Genomic DNA, 24,047 nt, shown 5'->3' on the forward strand with positions numbered 1-24,047 from the left:
TGTCAAGTGAATGCAAATGGAAACGTCTCACCTTTTCTCTGCATTCTGACTGTGGTTTCGAAAGAGCTCGACAGCTCTTAAGCCGGCGCTGAAAGCAATAACAACCTTAACCTCGTCAGCTTAATCTAATTAAACTTATTCACACTTTTGGCGTTGGTAAAACTTGCATCATAAGCTCTCCTGACATGAAAGACGTACGTGTGTGACTACCCATGGCATGACAGATTGCTGTGCCATGCACTCCCTTCAAAAGGTGATTGTAAGGTGTGAGAGTGTGCTTAGGAAAAAAGCACGTTTTTGATTTGATAGGGATTTTCACTGGTGGTGGTGAAGTTGATGTGGGTGTGTATGTTGTACTGCTGCCAAACTTACGAGGAAGGAGTTGGTTTGCCGACTTTACACTGACTCATTCCTCACACCGCCTCTTCGTGCCTATGACACTATGTCTTATGCTATTTTCTACTGTGAAGGTGATTTCTTTGGTCTCTGTAAGTGGATTCAGAGGTTTGTGTAGGACTCTTCCTCTACGGGCACTTCAAATTTAAACTTTCACACCATCCCCCTGCAGTCTGTGGTTTGGTGTAAGAAACAAAGGCATGGATGTTTTTGCACAGACCAGTGCAGTACTCGCCAGCAGGCAAACAATAGCATCCTGAAAAATAAGGTCAACGTGGTCAGGCTGAAAGTTAGGGGCGTGGCTGCTTTGACTGACAGTGTCGATACAGGCGTCTGTAACCCACGGCTATCTGTGAGGCCTGACCTCTGCTAATTCAATGAAATGGACTCCTTGACTGTGTGGACTGTGATTAACAGACAGGTCAAGATTAACCATCTGTACTCACAGAGAGCAGTGCACTGTCAAAGTGATAAGGACGCCTTCACTGTGCTTTACTTTCCCTGTCTTAAACTTACTGTGCTCAGTAAATTTACTAGACCACCTGTCATTAAAAAAAAAAAAGCACAAATACTTTAGAAATCTGTCTAAAAGTCTTAAAAAAAACTACAGAATTCACTTTTTCATTTCTGAATTTGAGGTGGTACATTGGACGTCTCAGAGAAGTCGTAAATTAATCAAGTGTAACATCTAAGCAGCACGCTGAAACCGATTTTTCTGTTCGGCGGAGCAAGTAAATAACTGTAATTTGGCTTCTTAATAAAAAATAATAATGTGTCTTACTGTTTTATAAAAATGGAGAAAGAAATATTAAGTTTGAAAATTCATGGATAACAACAACAATTATATTTTGGCACTCTAGGTTTTAGAAAAAATATCTTTTTTTTTTTTTTTTTTCAAAAAAAAAAAAAAAAAGAAAAAAAAGAAATCTTAAATGTGAAAATAAGTTGGCAGCATTAAACCTTATTCTGTATCTGATTTATATGGTTGTGAAATATAATTAGTAATACTAGAGTTTTTCAATTGTGTGTTTGTGGACACGATCATCACAGTGTTCTTGGTCATTTTACTTACCGTATTTTCAATTTCCATTGTCTGTTGTCAGCTAGGTTTCAGATGATTCTTGAGTCTGGGCTTTCTTTTTGAGATGCAGTAAAGCCTTTCAAAGACCCTCAGAACAACCTTTAACCACTGTTTTTTACTTTTGTTTGTTACCATAGTTCTTGGAGGTTACTGACTTAAGCCCTGGTATTGGATTCCTATAAGTTCTTGAAAAGGTGACAGCAGATAAATTGCAGCATTAAGGCTCACTAATATAATCCTCAAAACTGGAAAGTCAACTTTAGAATGGCAGCAGGGTGCTTCTGTGCTGTCTTATAGGATCTGATACAGAGGGTTGTAGTGCCACTGGTGGAGCCGCCTTGGCATTGTCTGATCTTACATGTATGCTATCTGATATGTATCTGAACATATAAGAAAAGGAATACATTTTTATTTGTTCATCAAAACAAAGCAAGATAAACCTCATTCTAAAATTAGGGTACCAATGAGCGACAGTTATTTTATTGCAGGTTTAGGCTGAGCATGAATATGAGCAGATTTAGCATTTATATTAATTTCAGTATTTGAAACTGAGCTGTGTCACCCTGCATTCAGAATTTATGTATGGCTCAGGGTTTACCTAAGCCTCTAGTTCTTATTGACTCTAAACTTGGAATGATGGCTGAGCCTTTCAAAATATGCTTAAAAATGTAATATAAGAAACACTGGACATAAGTTATTATTCAGAAAGTTTCATGAATGTGAACAACACACATGAATTTCAATACTTGTCTGCTATGCTGAGGCTTGACCCAGGGCCACAATAGTCTATAGTAACAAAAATCTGTCCGGTACATTTTTATTATTATTTTCAGGTCAAAGTGACTTGCAGGTCACATTAAAAATTCACGTCACGATGCTGTTTGAAATGTTTATTTACATCAAACTCACACAATTTTCATATTGATGTCATTTTATGACAGCAGTGTCATTGTAATGTAAATATCCTGTCAGTTCATATATTTTCTCATATTAGTTTTATTCTGGGGTCTTCTACAAACACCTACTATACAAGCCAAAGATCCTTGCATCTAAAAATCTGTTAAGACACAAGTAAGTTGTTTCATCACCTTCAGACTAATAGCAACTAATCTAATAACAATCAGTGCTGTGCAGAGATAAAAACTGTATATAGTTTTCACAGTTATATTTCAGTATTTTATTTCATTACTGCTATACCCTTGAAATCAAAATAGACACATGTTGGTAACTTTTATTTAAGCAATTTTTGCAGGCCTAAGGCTTTATTGTTACTTTAACTTTAGATGATGTTTGTTTTGAATTTGTGAATCAAATAAGGAAGGCATCACTAGCATAATTTAAAAAACAACAAAGGTTTCATTCATGACAGTTCAAGAAAAAAAAAAGAAAAAAAAATCTTTTTTTTTTTGCTTTCACAGAGGGTGCACAGAAGGGTTTGCTGTCGGAATTGTGGGATAAGGAGCCAAATGAAGACTCGGGAGGGAGGAAGAGTAAACAAAACTGCACCTTTACTGGTGGAAAGCCCATAACAAAGCCACAGTTAAAATCCGAAAGGAACAACAAACACAATCCAGGCAGAACTCTCATACAAGGGTAGCAGTATGACAAAGCGAAGACAGCGCTCTTTATGCACACATGACACACCAATCAGGGGACTGAGGCACGGATGGGAGGAAACCAGACACAGGCGTACACAAAACACCCAATCATAGGGGAGGAGCTAAAACTGAACACAACATGCAAAAGACAACTAATCAGCAAAGTAAAACAGGAAGTAAGTAACAATGACTAAACAAGGACACACAAGGACTTTAGCACTGGGGAGAATGAGACAGGAAACAGTGAGGGAACACACACAAGCTGTGCTAAAATATGAGCAAACTGAAAGACTCTTCCCAATAATATCAATAACCCAAACTCACACAGCATGACATTTCCAACCTAAGCAAATGTGCTTGTGCGTGCTCCTTCAAAAACCCGCATCGTTCGACGTGAGGGTCACGCTGTGATGTATGTTGAGTGGTTGAGAAGTGGACAATAACAGGAAGTGAGTGATACAAGACTTCACCAGAAATGGAAAAAACACAAATAATAATAACAGCATGAGACACTAGGGTTTCACTTTTCACCTTTCACATGATATGATTTCGGTCTTATCAATGGCTGCCAACAACCAACAACAGCACAAGCAAGAGTCGCCCTCAGACTGGTTGTTTGTCACACCGCCACCTTGTGGATGTAAACAGATGACAGTAACAACATATACAAAGCTATGCATGCGTACGACCGCCACAGAACCATGTTTTCCCCTTTCGAGGTGTCACTTTGGAAGTTTTGGGGATATTTTTTTTTACAAACCAAACAATCAATGATTCAAGAATCACCAAATCAGTTTTAAAAAGAATCATAAAAATAAGGATGACATATAACCACAAAAGCTGTTGTTTAATTCTACACGTGTGTGACTAATATTAATACAACAGACAAAATATTCATAAGCAGACAATACTTACCTTTATACCTGCAACACTTGACTTTGGTTATTATACAAGAACATTTTTGATTGATTAACACGATATTAAATCTTGGATTTAAAAAAATCTTTTAACAAAAAGAATAAATAACAAAAATTAAAGTTGTATTTTTGTGTACTAGGATGCCCCTGGTTACACAGTAACCCGAGAGTCTAAGTAAGGCCTGAGTCCCTGTCCACACCACCACAAACCTTTAAAGATGTTTTGTTGGATACTTCTCTGATCTTTAAAAAGCTAATCAGCAGAGTTTTGAAGGGCAGCTTTTATCGGCACCATAGCCAAACGCCATAGCAATTTCCTGGGAATAGGTTTTCCAATTCAGCCGTTCCTAGAACTATTTCCAAATGTAGCTGCTGGACTCAGTGAAATGCAGAATCGATTTCAAAATCAGTCTTTCTGTAATCTGTCTCAAAGTCACCCGGGTCATCTCCTAAGCAGCTCCTGTCAGTCCCCCATTCTCTTCTTAAAACCAAAGGCAAACAAGCTGCAGACCCACATATTCTACTGTCTCCTGTCTGAAGTGACCCACGGTTTGTTTTCTTTCTGCAACTTTTATCCATTATTTCCCTTTTAGACATTCGCGTTTTTATTTTACCCCTTTTCAAATAACAATTTGTATTAATTACATGTATTTCTGGACCGCCTACTTGGGTTTTTAATCCATCTGCTACAACTGGGAAGCACTTTGGGTCTACTTCAGTTGCTTTTAAATGTGCTATACAAACAGATGTGACTTTAGATATTGGATGTGGGCTGATCATAAAAAAAATATATTTGGTTTCAAATGAAACTCTCCAAGACTCCACTCCTTTGGTTGAGCCATCACAGTGATGTTAACTGTGTAATTTCATTAAAGTTATATCATACTGACACATTTGGAACAGCAACTTTTATTACATAATTAATCCTGTGCAAATCATAATTATACACTTGAGAGCTTTATTCCTTCTCGAAACAAAACTGTCCATATTTCCACACTAACAACAACGCACAGCCACATCGCGGTGCACTTCCTTTCTGTTTAGTCAGGGAGGCAGATGCATGGAGAAGTATAATTGATTTGTTTATTTGATTTTTTAATTATGCACAATGATTCTAATGATTAATAATGGTTTTAATTTAGAGGATTCTGTTATCCCAGCCGCAGTTTCCCCTATAAGACGAAAGATAAGCTGTTAGAGAGGGAGGTGAGAGGGCTGATGAGAGGTGAGGATGAAAGAGATGACTGAAGCGCGGTGGGAGGATGGGGACAGGCGGCATTACAGGTGGGATTGTGAGCGATAGAGGAATGACAGAAAGGTAATTCCTATCCATCAGTTCTTTCTTTCCTCTTCCTTTTTTTTCCCCAGCTGATTTTTTTCCCAAACCCACTTCTCCTTCTCCACTTTCTCTCTCTCTTTGCCACCTCCTTTCTCCGGCTGTCCTCCACAGCGCTGTATTTTGGGATCCAGGCCTCGTCTTTCTAAGGTTATTTTTTGTGAACTTTGCAGAGAAACTCCTGCTGATGGTCGCTGGACTTCTCGGTTGCTAAACAGAGCTAGTCCTTCTGCTGTTGTTGTTTTTTTCTTTCTCTCTCTCAGCGGTATGCCCAGCGTTATGCATTCCTGCTGGTACAATACTGCGGACGACAACAATATCAGGCACCGAGTTTAAAGCAGAGCAGGTCAAATGTTGTGCTACTTCTGAAGCTGGAACTACACAAAGACAAACAGATTCCTTGCTTTGTTAGGCGACGTCTCTATTCAAGTCTATTAAAAGTTGTGCCAGCGCCTCGAACTCTCGAGAATAACATAGTTAATCAATCACCGAATAAAGAAGTCAGTTAATTTCAAGCAGCGAAGCTTTGGGCTGACTCAGACAAGATAATCTCCTAATACACCAAACACTAGTGTTATTTGTTGGAAAAAGTGCATAAAGAATAATTACATTTGTTACATTTAATGGACTGGCAGAGCCTCACAGGACTCACTCGTACAACTTCAACAAAGTACAGGATCAGCCGGATGTGGTATGTAAATGTGGCACCAGCAAATTGAATTTCTGGATTTTTGAAGCAACTTTCTGGGAAACTGAAAGAAAAGAAAATCATTTTCTTCTTTTATTCTCTTAAGCCTGTCTCTGTCAATTTTAATGAATTTTTAAAGTTTTTTCCATGTGAAGCCCATTGTGTTTTCCTCATGCGTGAAATGTGGTATATAAAGGTTTGACTTGGCTCGCCCTATCTTACGCATACAAAGCCTCACAACCAGAAATATTTCCCGACAGTATGGCGAGCACAGCTTGGCTTCTCCTCAGAGGTAATAGAGACCATGGAGAATATCACTAGAAAGGCACTTTTGCACAGGGAGAGAGCGCGACTACCAAGTGCGTGGGAATATCACAGCCACATATCAGACAGAAAATCTGCTTCTATTCAAATTGACATTACTTATCTACCATTGCTTGTTCTTTGGCACAAATGACTTGTAACTGTAGATTTGTACCCACCCCTTCCATCCCCTCTTGATCTCTTTTGATTTTTTGCATGAAAGTGTCTCACTGCGACTACAGCACATCCTTAGAAATAATCGGAGGGGGAAAAACAGCAAAAGGAACGTGTTAGTATTGTTCTTCAAGCACCAAAGGATCCCCAGGTGTTGCGGGACACCCCGAGAGCTATCGATAATTAACGCCGTCTTTTGTTTTCTTTTTTTGCGTCATGTATCAAGAAGTTTTGCTCGACACCTTTTAGCATCTCCTCAGCTGCCGCAGAAAGATCCGCTCAGCTCTGATTAGTGTCACCTGGCTGTTTATGCATTCCACTTGGGACTCTGCGGCACCTTAAACTAAAGCTCCTTCATGACACCGCGCTGTCAATTAGGTGTATCGAGCTGCCTCTTTTCTTTTTTTTCCCTCCCTACGTCAGCAGAGTCGGTGGGGTGTTAGAGCTCACTGCCTCCATCTGGTCTCCATCTGTAATGAGACAGACCAACGGGGATCTCTCGCTCATGCGAAGGTTAACAGCCCGCTGCTGTATACTAACACACAAAATCTCTCCATATGTGCAGTCCTAGATACAGTACATCCTTGTTTTACATGACGGAGTCTCCATCTCCCCGCCTGCTTTGCAGCGGAACTTCTCCACCTTTCACTTGTGCCTCGTGCGACTACACACAGGCGAGTAAAACAAACCAGGAATCGGTGGGATTATACTGATGGACGAGCACTTGATTCTGAGTAAATCTCATTTAAACGGATGATTATTCAAATCAGTGTATTCTCCAACTTCCCAGTGGGCTTAAATTCCAAGTCTGCCATCTTAATCCTTTAATGCTAACCTAAAAAAAAAAAAAAAAAAAAAAGATATATATATAGAGAGAGAGAGAAATGACCCACCTTTAACAGTGTAAGGCTAACCTTTCACAGCTCTGCAGATACATGCTGTTTTCACCCTGTGCTGCACATTGCTTTGACACATCCCAACTTCAAGTGTCCTTTATGAATATTTTAAAATTTCATGACTCAGATCTGTCAGCTGTAATTGCTCAGCGTATATTAATTTTGACACAGTTGCAGCGACCGCTGGGATTACAAGACGCACACATTTTTGAACCTGCTGGCTAGTGCATGGGCTGTTTCGTTTATAAACGGAGTATTACATCATTATTATTGTTATTGCATTTAATTTTTCAAATATGTCCACCCAACTGTTTGAAGAGATGTTCTTTATTGACATCAGAAGGTCATCGGTGTGATGAGCAGCTTCACTGCAGTCATGCCAGACTGATGCAGTGGATGAAATATTCACTGTCAGAAAACTGAGCGCACTGTAAGTACTTCCACTCAGTCTCAGGGCTAATCTGGAGATGTGCTGGAGGGAAAGGAGAGCTCTTCTTCATGAATTAAGTGCCACTGATACTGAATTCCGATTTAAATGGATTACTCAGTAAAAACATATGCATAGGAAGTGACCATACAGGGTGGCGTACTAAGCGATTATCTAATGGCAGGAAGCTTATTTAGCAAGGTGCGTTCAGCGGCTGCATGGTTACATCGCACAGACACTTGCTAATCACTCCGAAGCAACGTGCCGTATAAATAAAACCTTAATATTTCACCACAGATGAGCTGTACAGTTAACCACACAACAAGCCATATTAGATGTTAGATATTTGCTTTAAATCACTTCAAAAAGCTCCAACACCACAAACACAGTCAAATGGTCAATTCACTGACTCAAAATACCGGAGGTGACAGTCTAGCAGAAAGCTAGGAGCCTGGTTGGAAATCATTTCCCACTCAGCTGCGTCATAAAACAAAACATTCCGCCTGTAAAGTTGTTAACAAAGCTGAAATTGCCTTCCGAGACCGAACAAAAAAGGAAAACTGTGCATTTCAGCACAAATATGGAGAAAAATTTATGGAGAAAGCCTCGAGTGGCCACTGAGGAACTGCACTTTTTGGCCCTTCTCTTCTGGCTTTGTTTTTCACCCTCAGGGGTTCCTGCTTAGTGGAAACAGCTAGCCTGAAGCTGAATCCATAGTTCTGCTTTTGTGTCAGTTTGCGTAGGTATTCGGCTATGCAGAGTGAATGATTTTGGGTATACAACCTACACAAACGTGCTTGAGCTCAGGGGTGACGCTATGTGTAGACTCAATGCTGCATAGTTGAAATATGAGCTTGAATAGGGAAAAGGAGCAACAGTGGCGTTCACCACGAAGAATGAGAAACGTGAAAAATAAATAATCAAAGATCAACAAGGCAACAGCAAAAGTACAGGCAGTTTTTCTGTTTTTTATTTTTAACACTCGGTTTTGCCTTCAAACCTGAACTGGATAAGCCCCCAAAAAAGGATGGAATCACTTCACTACAGAGAAACTCTTTGTTTTCTATGACTTTGGGTTTCTCTGCAGCAGGTGCTAAAGGGCTAAAGGATCAACAACAACACAAGCAAGAGCAGCCCACAGACTGCCTGTTCCAGATATTTTCATCACTGCCCTCTGCCCCCCTATTGACAGCACAGAGCTCCAGCATGTAGACCATGACCTGCAAAGATCTGTGTAGGCTCTAAACAGGATCAATGCACAGCCATGCCGGACCTTGAATCTGACTAGAAGTACTTTTACCTTTCAGTGATTAACATGCCCAATAGTTAATTTATTGAGGAAGAGATTTATTTGTTTACCTTGGGCCAAGCCAAGTTCATTGCTTATCTCTGCTGCAAACCAAGTTTTCCATTTGGAAGCTGCCATAGGTCTTGTCAGAACCAGTTTTGCACTGATGAAAGATGTGGGAGTTCTCCTTTCATATAAATTCAGAACAACTTGCATACTCACATCTTTCTTATTCGCAGTTGTTGCCATTTTTCTGTCATTCTTAATTCTACTTACTAACTCTGATTGGTAGAGTCGTTCTCTAACTACCAGAAACAACCTGCAAAAAGACGTGCATGGAAATTCAGAGGTCTGAAAGCATGCTGACCATGATACTAACACACAAACTGTTGCTGTGTATTTTTATGTTTACATGTCTCTGAAGAACACAGAACTATAAATTCATATTTCAATCAAGAGGAATGATCACAGAGACAAAGTGTGTTTATCATTACAGGAATCTTAGAACAACATTTTAGTCCATTTCTATAACCGCAGGAAGTGGCCATGTATTTTGGTAAGAACAGTAAGTATGGATTATGATTTGTGCAAAGTTGGCAGCCTACAAAGGGCACAATTCATGTTTTCTATCAAAACATTTTTCAACTTTGTTCAGCCACTGAAAAGCATCAGCAAAACAATAATGCATTGTTTGAGTGTGCAGGGAAGCATGCAGGAGAAGCTCACCTTCATGAAGACAGAGTTTAGCTTTTTAGTCGGGTTCATTCACTGAACTGAATCCAGGTTACTCGTTGGTTTGGATTTTTTATTTTGTTTACTCTGGGCTTCCCTCGATGCCTTGACAGTTTTTAAGCAACTTTAAACATCACAGATTGAAAAGCCATAAAGCCTAGTATAGCCCTGCTCAATCACACGAGACAGAGAGAAGCAACATCGTCTAGAATTTCATTCACTGATTTCATTTTTTATTTGCTTTTTGCACATAAGGATGTGGAGGAAAGGCTTTGCACATTAAAGTAATGCAAACGAATATTTTTTTTTCTGCCACTATTACAACTTAAAGAGGTGGAAGGATAAACATGCCTGATTTATTACAGCTTTTAATCTAGAATTCCATCATCCCTAATCATTGCAAAGTGTGCCATTCCTTTCATTACATAAGAAAATGAAACTATGCATAAATATCGCTGCTATGAATGAAGTCATGACTTCAAACTGAAAAATTCATGTGACGGTTGCTTTTTATAACCATGGAGACATGAAGAAAATTGGATTTTAAAAAGCTAAAGAATGCCTCAAGTAGGTCAGTGTTATGGCAATGCCAAAATCTAGTGTCTAAAAAAGCTGAAAACTGGAATCAAAGAGGTTTGAGTATTAAACTGGCAGCAGTGATAAAGCCGGAGCAGCTGTGCAGAGGCACCACCTAAGCCTCTTTCTGAGTCAATAAAAACCCCGGAGGGCTTTTATTAAAGGGTATCTTTGAAGGAAAATCTGTCACAACATAAATTTACTGTAGTCAGGTTATATTTGACTGAGACTGTGCAACACTAACTACGCACCACAATGCTACCTACACTACTAAAAAGAAAGATGTGTCAGACGTGATAAAACTTGATTTTGGGTAAACACAAACACATAATTACAGTCCAAAAGTCTTGAGTAAGCCCTCATTTCTTTTGCTTCCAAGGAGTCAAACTTTCCTGTAATACTTTCTTGCTCAAAACATGGTGAACTGGCACAGGCAGGACTTTTACTTTCCATAAAGAACAACTCCTCATACTTTCCCACAGTGTCACACCTTATTTTCCAGCTCTCGTTGATTGACAGATGATCGCTGCTCAAACTCTTTTATGCCTACTGTCTTAAAAACTACAGTGTGATTTCAGTGCTTAAAACTTGAGCTTATATAAAATAATCTCCAAAAGTCTTGAACTAACGCTCATTCTTTGTGTTTTGTATCAGAGTTGCCAGGCTTGTAAATTTTTAGTGGTCTTTATAAATAGTTTTTTAGGTTTTCTGCAGTTTAGTCAAAGTTTTTCTTCGGCTGCTTTGTCACTCATTTTGAGTCCTTGTACTTGACCATTTTCAGAGAAATATCTTTTGTTAAACCACTTAACACTGACCTATGAATCATTCAAGCAGAGAGAAGTCAACTAACTCAAGGGATGACTCAGTGTTGTGTCTACACATAACAGACAATTTAGCAGGGAACGCATTTTAAATTAGGACTTTTTTTGGTGTCTTTGTATTATAGTTCTGTTCTCCTGTTCGATAGGTTTTATGGTTCATTATAGGTTATGATGAGTTTTGGGTTGCAGCTGGATACTCTTCTGTTTGTTCTTTTCTCCTAGTGCCTCTGAGTTTCATTATCTCTATTTCTGGTTCACAGTTTCTTGTTTATATAGTTCCCCATTGTTTCCAGACTGTGTTCCTTATTAGGTTGGGCCAGTGGTTCCCAAACTTTTTTTTGCTAGGCCCCCCTTTGTTTTACAAGAAAAATGTTCACACCTCAAACATTTAGCAAACAATTAAGCAATTTGTGCCTTTTTTCACGTCACGCTGTGCGCACGTTTTTGTTTATGTGAGATGAATTGCAGAATGGCAGATAGAGACAAAATACTGTTAATCTGACTATCTGCAGGTTTTACACGCTTACATACACACACACACACACAGTTACTGTCCCTCTATTTAGAAAGAGAGATTATTCAAGAATGTAACTGAAAATCACTTTTAATTGTTGTTTGTATTGTTTTATGTGTCTTGTTTTGTGTATTTAAATTCCTTGCACAGTAATCAAGTGGAGCACCCACAATTTAGTTCTACTTGCACACTGACAATAAAGGGCTAGTCTGTTCTACTTCAGCCAGTAGTTTTGAGGATCTTATCAAAACTGGTGTAATAGTAGAAGAAAAGTGCCACAAGATTTTTATCAACCATGAAATGCCAGCTAGAAAGCACTTAATTGGCAATGGGTTGATTTTTTCAGTATGACAGCGATTCCAAACACGCAGTGGAACACCATCAGTCATGGATTGGCCTCCCCAGAGCCCAGATATCAACATTATTGAAGCGGTGTGGGACAGAGAACAGGACAAAAAAGGCAGCCAACACCCAAAGAAGAGCTTTGAATGTCCTTCAAGAAGCCTGGAGAACTTTTCCTGAAGACTTAAAGAAATGACAAGAAAGCTTTGCTCAAAGAGCTCAGACTGAAGAATAAAGATTAAACCAATTATTGACATTTACATTGCTAAAACTGTACAATCCCTGCTGTTGCTTTAAATACTATATTTCTGTGTATGTTTGCATGTTTCAATAAATCACTGCATCTATTTCCCATTTTTCCTCACAAAATCTAAAGAAACGAGGGGTGACTCAAGACCTTTGCACAGTACTGTAGGACTTCATCTTTGAACACAATGACATATAGAAAAGGAAAGAATGGAGAGATTCCCTACTTCTCTCCCTATTTCAAAAAGTTTCCACACAATTAAATGACTTTTCTGCCTGTGAGCTGTGTGCACAAACATGCCATACTCAGCAAATGCAAACTGCAGACCTATTATCTGAACTGCTCATGCTGCGCACGTCCCCTCCGGTCCAGCTGCAAATCGATGGACTGTGTGGCAGCAGAGCCTGGGCGGGGCGGACAGATCTCAAATCAGTAGAAAGGCCATTTCTATTGATCTGGCTAAATCACTGGACAGATGCAACCCATTCAGAACTCTGGCAATCTATGGATCCTCCGTTGGGCTCTGACCTACATTACGATGACAAGTAAACACAACTTCAGAGGACACATCTTCCGTCTCTTCCTTCTGCCTCTTCTCTTCCTATCCCTCCTCTGTCCCAGGCTCACCCGCTACTGCTGCTGCTGCTGATGCCATGGATTCCCCCCACCCCTCCCTCCCACCCCTGCAGCATGGAAAAGACACGTTTGTGCTAACAAGATTAATTAAAAAGTGGCTGTAAATGAGTCTTATTTTGGTATTTTGCAGCTGTGGGATGTATTTTTCCCCCCTAGCTCTGTGGTGGTTTCCGCTCAAGACGATTAGCTGTTGTGAATTGTTGCATATTTTTCCGAGATGCCCATTTTTGCATTTTTATGGTGGAGTCATTGCTCCTACATTTAGGGGATAATCAGCATTTGTCCTGGAGCACAGAAATCCGCTTCTCTCTTTTTGTATAGATTTGTTTGACATTTTGTCTGCGAAGAAGAGATACCCAGGCTGCTCCCCACCCACACAGACGTTGACGTACGAGGTCAGAGCGCCGAGCTCGTTTTCACACACTTACAGTAATGGGAATTAAAACAAGAGTAACTGACTGTAGCCCTGAGTAAGTGAAGAGTCACTGGATTCCAATTTCAAATGGGATGTGATAGCAACTGTTGGCTTCATTTGCACTAAAGTATGTGACATATACTAGGTAAGCACACATACACACACACAGATCTTGTGTTTTCTTTTTATGCAGTGCTTAGAAAAAGACTTGTTTCCATGACAATCTGGAAGCTGATGCACCTTTTAATGGCATGAAAGCATGTAATGAGAATTCATCCTAATGGCTTTGTTACACATTTCTGCTCTGTGAGAAAGAACTAAGAGACTAAAAGATAAAAAGTTGTAATAATACATAGTAATAACAGTTATAACATTACAGGCTAAATTACTCATATCTCTGTATGTGGAATGAAGAGCATAATTAGGACCTAATTTGTGTTTTTCACCCTCATTTTCTATTCTCTTTCTATTACCAGAGCAACGTCTGAGCTGACAGATCTGCAAGAGGATGCTGTCTCATGTAAACAGAGGTGATAAAACTCTCAAATACAGACTCTAAGTCAGTTGCTTGGGGAAATAAAATCCGAGAGAAACTAAGAAAAAACAAAAACAGGAGACTTTTGAGTTCAAATAAAACAGAACAAACTGAGAAATTGGGGAAACTTACCTTCAAAGATCAGTAAGTTACAAAAAAAGCATGAATAAAAATTTGGCCTGAGAGTGACACATGAGCTACAATAGTGCAGTTTGATGTATGTGCCCCGCTGTCCTCCTGTTTCAAAGCTCTACCAGCCTACTGAGCGGGATGCCACTTATCCCACCAATAGTTACTGTTATCATCTGTACCTCTTACAACCATGCTCACCTCCTTCATCTGTGACAGACCAGCAGGTCTGGCCTCTATCATTACAGCTATTCTCACAAACCCATTTCAGATTTGTCTTCTTGACCTCTTCCAATTCCCTTTTGGAACAATTTGGTTTTTGATACCAACATAGGCGCAAAATCCTGACGGCTCTGCTTGTTCTGCCATGACTCTATTGTCTGAGCGTAAGCACAGCCACGGTCACTTAAAAAAGTGAGTGTGTCCCACTTCAGTGCAAACCAAAGAAAAACAGGAAAGAATAGCATGTCTCAGCAACAGAAAAATATGTTATCTGCAACTGAGCATGAATGCCCGCTGATCGACACCATCATCAAACAGACACAAAATCTTTTACATGTTTGAGCAGCCACGTCAGAGCAAGTTTTCATTTCACGTCTCTCTCTCTCACCCATTTTAACAGCCACAGTAACAAAAAGCACCCGGGCCTCTTCCAGCACAGTTTGGTTCTCCTCCACCTCCCGCTGCTCTCGGACCTGCACAGATGATTGTCAGTTTCTGCCCACCACAAGGGAGCCGTGTGATAACAAGCTGAGAATAAAACAGAGCAAAGAGGTCTGCCTTCAATCTTTGGCAGTGTCGTATTCATTTGACCTGAAAATATTCCTCTGAGAAACTGTGCTGGGTTACACACCACAAGGCCTGCTCTTCAGCTTTTTTAACAATCCTGATTTCAGTAAGCAAGGCCAGACACCAGCAGAGGCGGTCTGACAATATTTTGTCATATTTTGGGACAAAAAAAAAATGTTTTCGGTACCAAAAAAAACCCAACAGTCAAGACGTCCAGTCTGCAGGAAAGGTTTGAAAAGTTTCTCCTGATTTTTTTTTGTATTTGGAAACACAGAGAACTGTCACTTAAATGTCTACAGTCGCTGCTCTTTAAGGACAAAACTAACATCCAGAGAAACATTTTCACCTTGCAATTCACTCAGGTGACTTTAATACAACAAAAAATCACCTTGGAAAAGGTGATTTTTCTCAAGGAAGCCACTTTCGTTCCTAATTAAAATCAAATATGTTGCAACAAGGGGTCACCACTTCTTTGACTGGGTAGATTTCTATGCCAGATGCCTCTCCTGACACAACCAGGACGGGATTTGTGTCTGTTTCTTTGTATCTTTCGCTGGCGAGGTGAATGTGTAAACCACTAAACTATGGAAACACTGGAAAAGGAAAAGTGCCAACTGAGAGCACTTCTTTTCTCAAAATAACCCTTCTTAGCTTGTAACCTCCCTGAAGGTCATCACAAACACATTCCAAGATAATTTAAATAGAGTTTATAAAAAGAAACACTGTACTCTCACACAAGACAGTGTGACTTCTCACAGTATGCATGCTGTGGGGTTTTTTTTATTCATCTCCACCTCTCAGAGAAAAGTGGTTTAAATTTAACTCTCGTTGTGTTAATTAATGTTAAAACTTTTTCTGTTTATATGAATCAAAAAGGATATCATCACATGAAACTTTTTGTTTAGCCTCTTTCCCAGTCATCAGTGAGTCATCTGTCTCTGTCTTATTATATGCTAAGACATCATATTTTAATTATTTAACTTCACTAACATGCTCATCAGTAATGCTCCAGTACCACGTTAAACAGTCGTGGGAACAGTGGAGTATGTCCGTAGGTAAGGAAGAAACTGATTGGTGCTGTGCTGAATTGTTAGATGAATGTTTAGTTGGCATTCTTCAAATACAGAATAAACCCCTAACATTATATAAGGTATTGTGAGCTGTTACAGATGATATGTTTTGTCATAGTCCTCATCTTTCATCAGTGTGTTTTCCTCACTCTATATTCTCATTTTACCTTTGACGCACTGGAATTTACCGTTTCGCTCCAACCTCATTTCAAGGAAAGTGGGGTAATTAAATGGAAACTTTATCGCCCGCCACCTTTTATGGAGAATTATAAAAATGTATTTTAAAATGAGAGAAGTGCTCTTCACATGGTTCCTGTCGTTCTCTGTAATACTTTAATTGTTTTTAAATGGAAGACTATTATTTTCTCTGCTAATTGAAGAAAATTCATACCTGAGTAGCTCGATGTAGAAGTATATTAGTGGTGCACTGAGATGCAATGTAGAAAACTTGTTATTGTTGACAGCAAGCAGCTTAATATGCCTCAAAGTTGCATTTTATTATGAAAAAACCCTCTGATGCCCACATTAGGAACAAGTGCCAGTTTAGTAAGAGAAGATGTATTTTGTAAGGAAGGATATCGAGGTGGATGGACGGGTTGACAAAAAAACAACAAAAAAAAAAAAAACACATTTTACTGAAAAAAACCTTTAATACTCAAATTTTGACTTCACTGGAGAACTTTTGTTCATAAATCTAATCAAGCTGTTTATACCTAATTCGAAATGGTAAATGGACTGGCACCTATGTAGTGCATTTTTACTACAAGGCTCATTCACCCACTGACACACAGAACCCTTTACTATACCTAAGCTCACTCACATAGATGCATCAGAGGGTTCGGTATCTTGGAGCCAGCGATTTAACCACCAACCTCTGCCTCCTGACTTAAGTCTAACCAAACCTTTAACATCATTTAGGGACAAATAACCTGTTTCATTATTTCCTTGGAGGAAAACACTTTAATTATGGAATAAGAAAAAATGTTAAAGTCTGCATTTTTTTTTATTTTTTTTTTTGCTGATAGGGTTCAAAACAATGACAAAAGCTGTAGTTTGTCGATGTTGTGAAGTACCACAGCGTAGGGTCATGGAAGATGTTTTCACTTGATTGTAAGTTAAAAATGTATCTGATGTGACTCTGGCAAATCACGTACACTGACACATTGACAAGGTTTAATTCAAAAAGCTCAAACGTTTCCAAAGAAACAGCAGAAAGTAGTGTTGGCAAATTCAATATTAGTTGCGAGGATCAGATCAGTCAACTGGCACTGGCTGGCATGGGTAAAGGAGATATGGCCCCATTCACTGGCAAATAAAAATGACTGTTAATAACCCCCAAAAAACCCAGATTTGATATTTCTTCAAAACATTTTGGATAATAAAATTACTAAATATAATTTGATTCAAAACACTGGTCTGTTCTATTACGCCTTTAACAACGTGAAATAACTTTGTCAATGGAAACATCAATGCCAACCACTTTGCTGTCAGACTGTGGCAAATAAGCAATAATGCCACCTTAAGAGATGATTTCCTCAGTGGATCAGTTTGTCAAGCACTGTGCAGAAGCCTCAAGTCTTGGTGCATTAAAAACGGTGGGTAGCATATTAACACCGCTATATTAACACGGTGGGTAGCATATAAATATATTAACACCGCTCAGTGAAATACGACCACACCTTTCTTCTCACTGCACAGAGCTGCTATTTATGTCGCTCTATTTGCACACATTAGTCTCATATATTTAAGTTTGTTTCGACACCTGAAGAAACCTATGCACCTATAGGTTAACCTATAACACTTATTTATAGAAGTGTTAATGCCATGAAACTTTGAGACAAATAATTTCCCACCTCCAGTTCACCTGGTAATCTTATAAATATAAATAGTCTACTGTAAGAGAGGGAAAGAGCTATTGAGAGCTTTGTTTTCAGGCAGGATGTAAACTGTCACATTGTTTTTCCTTCTGAAAGTGAAAGTAAAGGGCAAATATATTTTCATCAGGACACTGTTCATACAATCTATGCAAGGGGTGTCAAACATAAGGCCCTGGGGCCAGAATCATTATGGTGACAACTTCAATTTGGCCCACTGGAGGGCTTTGGAAAAAGCATGAATATTAACAGTAATTTCCTACATTTTACAGCTTTTTCAACTGGTAAAGACCTCCCCCAAGGCCATTCATGCTACAGCAAAGTGGTTAAGTAATGAATAAACAACTAAATGAGAGAAAAATTATTGTTTGTTTTGTTTTTTTCTCTATCGATGAAAATAGAGCCACTGTGTAAAAATAGAGCACTTTCTGTGAACTAAAAAAAAGCTGTGAGCAATGAGCTAACAGAGCTTGTGCCATGATTTTACACATTAAATTATTACAATTTAAGCCCAAAGACTTGTGCTGCCACATTAATTTACTGCAGCAGCATTTCTTTAACATATCGAAAAACTGAGACATATCATTGAAATTGCATATTTATAAATAAATATATAGTAAAAAGTTCTTTACACCAACCGAAAGGGCCAGTTTCACTTCACTTAAGATTAAAGTGGACTGTATGTGGCCCACATACATTGAGTTTGACATCCACATTACAATGTAAAAAATATTCAAATTTAAGAATCTGAAGTATCCCCTTAAAATTTAAAAATCATCTGCAAAAAGTTTGGGACGAAACAGTCAAAATCTACCATCCTTAGTTTTAAATTGGCAGAGCTCTTCTGTTCTTACCAAATACAACTGGCTTATCAGAAACAGGTTATAGCTACCCTCGGTCAAGTGGTCATTATTTATCCCCAGTGGCAACACACACACAGTCACACATGCACACCGAGTGCTAATAACAAATACCGCGACCCTTCTCTGACAGCCGTTTATAGCTGACTGAAGATGTAGAGGTGAAAAGGTCACTCATTCCTTGAGGGAGATTGCATCTTGGCAGCTAGATTGCATTTCAGTGCCCAAGGCCTCATCTCATTCTGTTACCAATAAGAGCAGACGTATGACAAATCAAAGTAATCCCAGAAAGGTAACCACAGAGGCCAAAAACCCCATAAAGCTCTCCAAGAAGTTGCAAGTGAGTGCACAACAGGAGTCTGCGAGGGAAAAAAAACAACACGAGCTTGAAATCTTTACAGCTGGGGAACATGACAGACTTCACAATGAAAATGCAAGTGATCGGTAACGGGGGCTATCAGAGATGGATCGAGACAGGCAGACACAGCGGAGCTCAACCCTCAACCCACAGCAAAAAGATACGATCAACTGAACTGAGCAGACTGACAGCAGATGCCTTGGTGAACTAAGAAGTGCTGCTGTATGGGGAGGAGGGCGAGGCAGAGGTAGGTGAAGAATGATAACACAATGGTAACTCTGTGATTAACTAGTGTACACATAATGCAAGCTCCAAATGTGTCACAGCTTAACACGGCAAACAATGCAGTGCACACCCACACTCAACGAACTGTATAGGGAGCAGAAAAGGCTCCACTCACCCACACAGTGGGCTTTGTACACATGATCTAAATGCATGATCTGTCTCTTTCTCTCAACTCTGCCCCCTCCTCACTCCTCTAACATCACTGTGGTTACAAAGACATGCATAAGAGAGCTCCTTTGGAAAAAAAAAAAACGGGGTAAGAAAAATCTGAGGCGAGGAAGCAAAGTATCACTTTCAGCAAAACAAACAGTCTCCCCTCTTCAAAAGTCATGCACAAGAATACATATATTTATATATATATGTATATATATGTTTACATATATATATAAAAATATATATATATATTTTTTAAAAGACAGAACTCACCCAGAAGAGGAGATTGAAGAAGACCATTCCATATCGCAGGGCCATCATGCAACCCTCAGCCATCCTGCAGCGCCGCAGTTCTAGGAGGAATATGAAGGAGAGGTCCAGGTAAAACACCACATACTTCTTGCCCTGGGCATAGCGTCCCTTGGATGTTTGCGGCCCCTTTGTCGTGTGAAAGCCGAATGCAAACGGTGGCCGCTTATACTCGAACTCTCCGCTAAAGCGGTGAAACCCAGAAGTGAACGGCGGCGTGTCGGGTTTGCTGTCCAGAGATGGACTGCGCCGATATGGAGTCTCGTCTGTGCTCGAGCGTCTCATAATGGAAGCTGAATGAGCCTTTAGGAGTCTTTAATAGTCACTCTGTGCACTTCAGGTCTGAACAAAGTCCACAGCGAGGGACAAAGAGGTATTCCACTGAGGGGGGGCTGCGAGATGGATTTCAGTAGTATTTCTAACCTAGCCTCAAAATAATTAAACTCCTGAACTACTGATTTAATTATACCCAGAGTGGGATCACACGTGATCTGATGTAATCTGAGAGAAAACAATATGCTGCCATTCACTTCAACCGACTTGCTATTTTTGAATCTTATATATTATATATTCTGCAGGACAGTTTGCATAATCCTGCCACAACATCTGTGTAAATCTGAACATTTAGGACATAATCCCAACATACACGTACACATCTGCACATCCCTATCTCTTTAATCTCTCGCACACAGGTGTGATGCTCCCAGATAAGCTGATCTGCAGTTTCATCTCATAAAGGTTCAATCAGGTAAATGCTTGGAGAGTTTGACCTCTCTAGCGCCTTGGGCTTGCCAAAATGATCCAGAAATGGTCCTACCTGGTCTCATGAGAAATTCCTGAGCAGGTGCTTCCTGGCTGGCAAATAACAGCACCCCTGCTTTGGTTAATCAACTTCTTTTACTCAGAGACAGAGCGCATGTCCGCTGAGAATGAAACACTACTCTCTGGTCTTAGTTGCGTCTGAGTGTTCGGCATGTGACTGGCGATGTGCTTTTGCTGACATGCACGGAGCAAAAAAAAAAAAGAACTAAGATAGAAAAGGAGGCGAGCGGGAAGAATGGTGTTATGGATGTGAGAGGAAGAATGGAAGAAGGCATGAAAGGATGAATGACGCTGATGAGCAGACCATTCTTTGGCTTCTTCAATTTGTATCCCTGTGGAATTCCTGCCTTGCCCAATTTCCTCCTTGCTTCTTTAGTTCCTGCCCTAACTTGAACCTTTTGTCTCTGAAAAGTGTCTAGGGGTTGTTCTGCGTCTCTCCACTCTCATCTAACAAATCACTCTCTTCAACTCCCTCTTATTCTAATCCTGAGCCCCTCTCTGCTCTCCCCCCCTGTGCTGATGGTGGTTAATTAATTTCCAGACTCTCATCAGAGAAGCAAAGTGTGCGGTTGTCCCCTCCTCTCGTCTCCCTCCTCCGCTACAGCGTTTTCTCTCCTCTTCTCTAGGTGGGCAAGGAGATCAAGGTGTCCACCAGGGTCATGGCCAAGCAGCGAGAGAAGAAGCAGCAAGAAGGAGAGACAGGCAGCGAGAAGAGAAAGACAGCTTCCTCAGAGAAGCAAAAGAAAGACTGCAGTGTTTGAGCGGTAGTCCAGCCTCGCTGCCTGAAGCTCCCTCCCTCCCTCTCTTCACAAGCTCCTGTTCTCTTTCTCTCTCTCTGTCCTCCTGCCCCCCCCTTTCCCTTTTTCTTTCCTGCCTTCTCTCACAGGCTCCAATGCTCTCTCCTCCACACACACAGTCTCACACACCCCATCCCTCCTCAGAAACTGTCCCCAAAACCTGGCAGCGCGAAAGGCAGGAGCAGTCATTCACATTCTGGCCACACCCTATGAGAGTGCCAACCAATCAGTGCCTCGCAGCTCCATCCTCCCTCGTGCACACGGCAATCATACCCTACCATCTACTAGATAACTCTCTCTCTCTCTCTCTCTCACGCACACACGATGTACGTGCACACAGAGGCGCACACAAAACCTGGCGTGTTGTTAACATACCAGTGCTGAGAAGCTTGCTGCACTTGCACTAGTGCTTCCTCCTCCTCTCCTCTCTGCCTCCCGCCTGGAACTCATTCCACATGCAGAGGTTGTTCTTGCTCACAACCCAGGCTGCTCTCTTCACGCTTTACTTCAGTCATGTTCCTCTCTCCCTCTGTCTCTCTCTGGACCTGAACTTGGGTCATACAATATCTGTGTGCGTAGCCTCGCACTGCACGGATTTTCACACGACAAACAACTCACCTAAAGTGTGTCTCTGTGTGTGCGAAGGCACACACGGCCGCTGACATTCACACAAAATAGCGTAACTGCATGCTCCCCACAACCTGGGAGCCATCTGGGTCACTGGTTTTATGAGTCCACAGAGACATTTCAAAGCTTCAGAGGTACTGACTTTATTCAAGGCTGCATCAACTATTTAATGGATTTTTGTTTTGTCTCCTGTGTGTATTTTGGTCAGAGCGCAGAGGCAGCGGCAGCCTATGCTAGGAGAATGAATTTGGCTTACTGAATGACTGACGTTGTTGAAAAGATTTTTGGGCTACTAGTGTTTTCATCAAAATTTTGTCAGGTGTGAAAGAGTAGGAAAAAATACCCTTTATCCATGAAAAGAAAAACAAGGGCAGACCTTGTTAAGCAACATGAAGTAAAGCCAAAGTGCAAATATCATATCTGAGTTGGCTGCTGTTGTAAAAAAATATATATATATATATATATTTTAAGCACTTCATCTTCACATCCGAACGTTGCGATTTTAATAACCAGTGCAGCATAAGGAATGACGTTCCAGTCAGTGAAGCTTTAATTACTTGCAGCTGTTGATGTCACAGCAAAGTGTGCCCTCTATCTATACATGCTATCACATGACTGTCACGTGATATTTTACGTTTCCCCTTCCATCTGCTTTCAGCAGGGGTGGCAGGCTCACAATAGTGGTCACATGCTTTCTTTGCTTGGTTTTCATCTTCACCAACAAGATCTACACAAACACTTCTGCTGCAACTCTGATGATCCAACTGCATTTGCATTGCTGTGGAGTTATTCATCATCTAACAGAAGATTTCCTGGATTTGTGAGCAATGGCATTTGCTAAAGCAACAGACTATTCCAAATGCATTAAAATTCACTGAATATAATATATATAATAGTCACACAGAAAGGCAGGACGTGGTCCCAGATGCAGGACTCAGGAGACAAGGGATGAACTCAAAAATCCGAACAGAACTGAAAACTAGGAAACCAAGAGCAGGGAGACACAATCATGAGGGAGTACACGAGAAAGGACAAAGGGACACTCGGACAACATACACTTACAAGATATTGAGATGAGAGAGAACAGGTGAGAACATAGCCGAGAGTTACTAACATGAAGACTCAAGAGGGACTTAAACTGAACAACACTTAGCAAAATAAAACAGGAAGAGTGCAACACAACTGATTGAAGAGACGATTATTTGACACAACAAAATGAGGGAACAAGACAAAAAGACAAACACAGACAAAAGACTGCAGAGGAACAGAATGGGGAAACAAAGGGGGATTAACAGAATGAACCTAAGGATCTACAAAACAGAAGCTCCGAACTGAAAGGATGAAATAACAACACCATGAAGAACTTGTATCAGGCATAAGAAAATAAACAACATATAACAGAAAGATAAATTGCAGGAGAATACAGAACCCTACTCCAAAGATAGACAAAAACACAAAGCTAGAAAGAACCTGGACAATAAAACTAAAAAACATCACATATATAAAAAAATATATAAAAAATATATAAAAATATATAAAAAAAATTCATCTTTCACTGTCAAGAAACCAAATACATTCTCATCTTAGCTGAAAGTTATAACCTTAGTCCCGCCACGCATTTTCCTCTTATTTTTGTTTGCTATGTGCATTTGTTTACCAATGGAAGTGTTGATCATGGGGTCCTCAGCTTTCATATGATATATCTGAATGGACATTCATGTGTCGTGCTAATGTTGTAACACACGATCCAGTAAAATGTCTGTAGATGAGGTTTTACGGGTTCAACAAGAAACGTATAAATTCATTTCTTTTTTTCCTCCAAATATAAACTACCACATCTCTCTCTCTCTCTTTGAGCATATTTATACCATTTATTATATATTTATCAATCACAGCATGTAAGGGGAAAAAATATTTACACAGGATGTGGTTCATCTTACTTTTACGTCAGTTATCCCACTAATTGGTGCAATCTGCTGTCACTTTCATTAAATATACAGACTGAAATGAATCATGCAGCAGGAAACTTCAGCAAGTGCAGCAGTAAAGTGG

The 24,047-nt window shown here is 40.0% G+C and overlaps 1 protein-coding gene across 3 annotated transcripts in view; it reads right to left on the bottom strand.

Moving 5' to 3' along the window:
- The window catches only part of tspan4a (tetraspanin 4a), a 163,174-nt gene that overhangs the window by 95,592 nt on the left and 43,535 nt on the right, over positions 1–24,047 (bottom strand). Inside the window, exons 1-2 of one of the 3 annotated variants that reach the window (XM_026162122.1) lie at positions 20,567–21,482; positions 19,714–19,793 (exon numbers count right to left, since the gene is read on the bottom strand). In XM_026162122.1, coding sequence (XP_026017907.1) covers positions 19,714–19,793; positions 20,567–20,576 — 90 coding nt within the window. In that variant the 5' untranslated portion in view covers positions 20,577–21,482. Of the gene's footprint in view, positions 1–19,713; positions 21,486–24,047 lie in introns of those variants that run through there. The other 2 variants (XM_026162126.1, XM_026162116.1) reach the window with 2 other exon arrangements.

The sequence above is a fragment of the Astatotilapia calliptera genome, chromosome 1 (genome assembly GCF_900246225.1).
Source record: "Astatotilapia calliptera chromosome 1, fAstCal1.2, whole genome shotgun sequence".
Lineage (NCBI taxonomy): Eukaryota > Metazoa > Chordata > Actinopteri > Cichliformes > Cichlidae > Astatotilapia > Astatotilapia calliptera.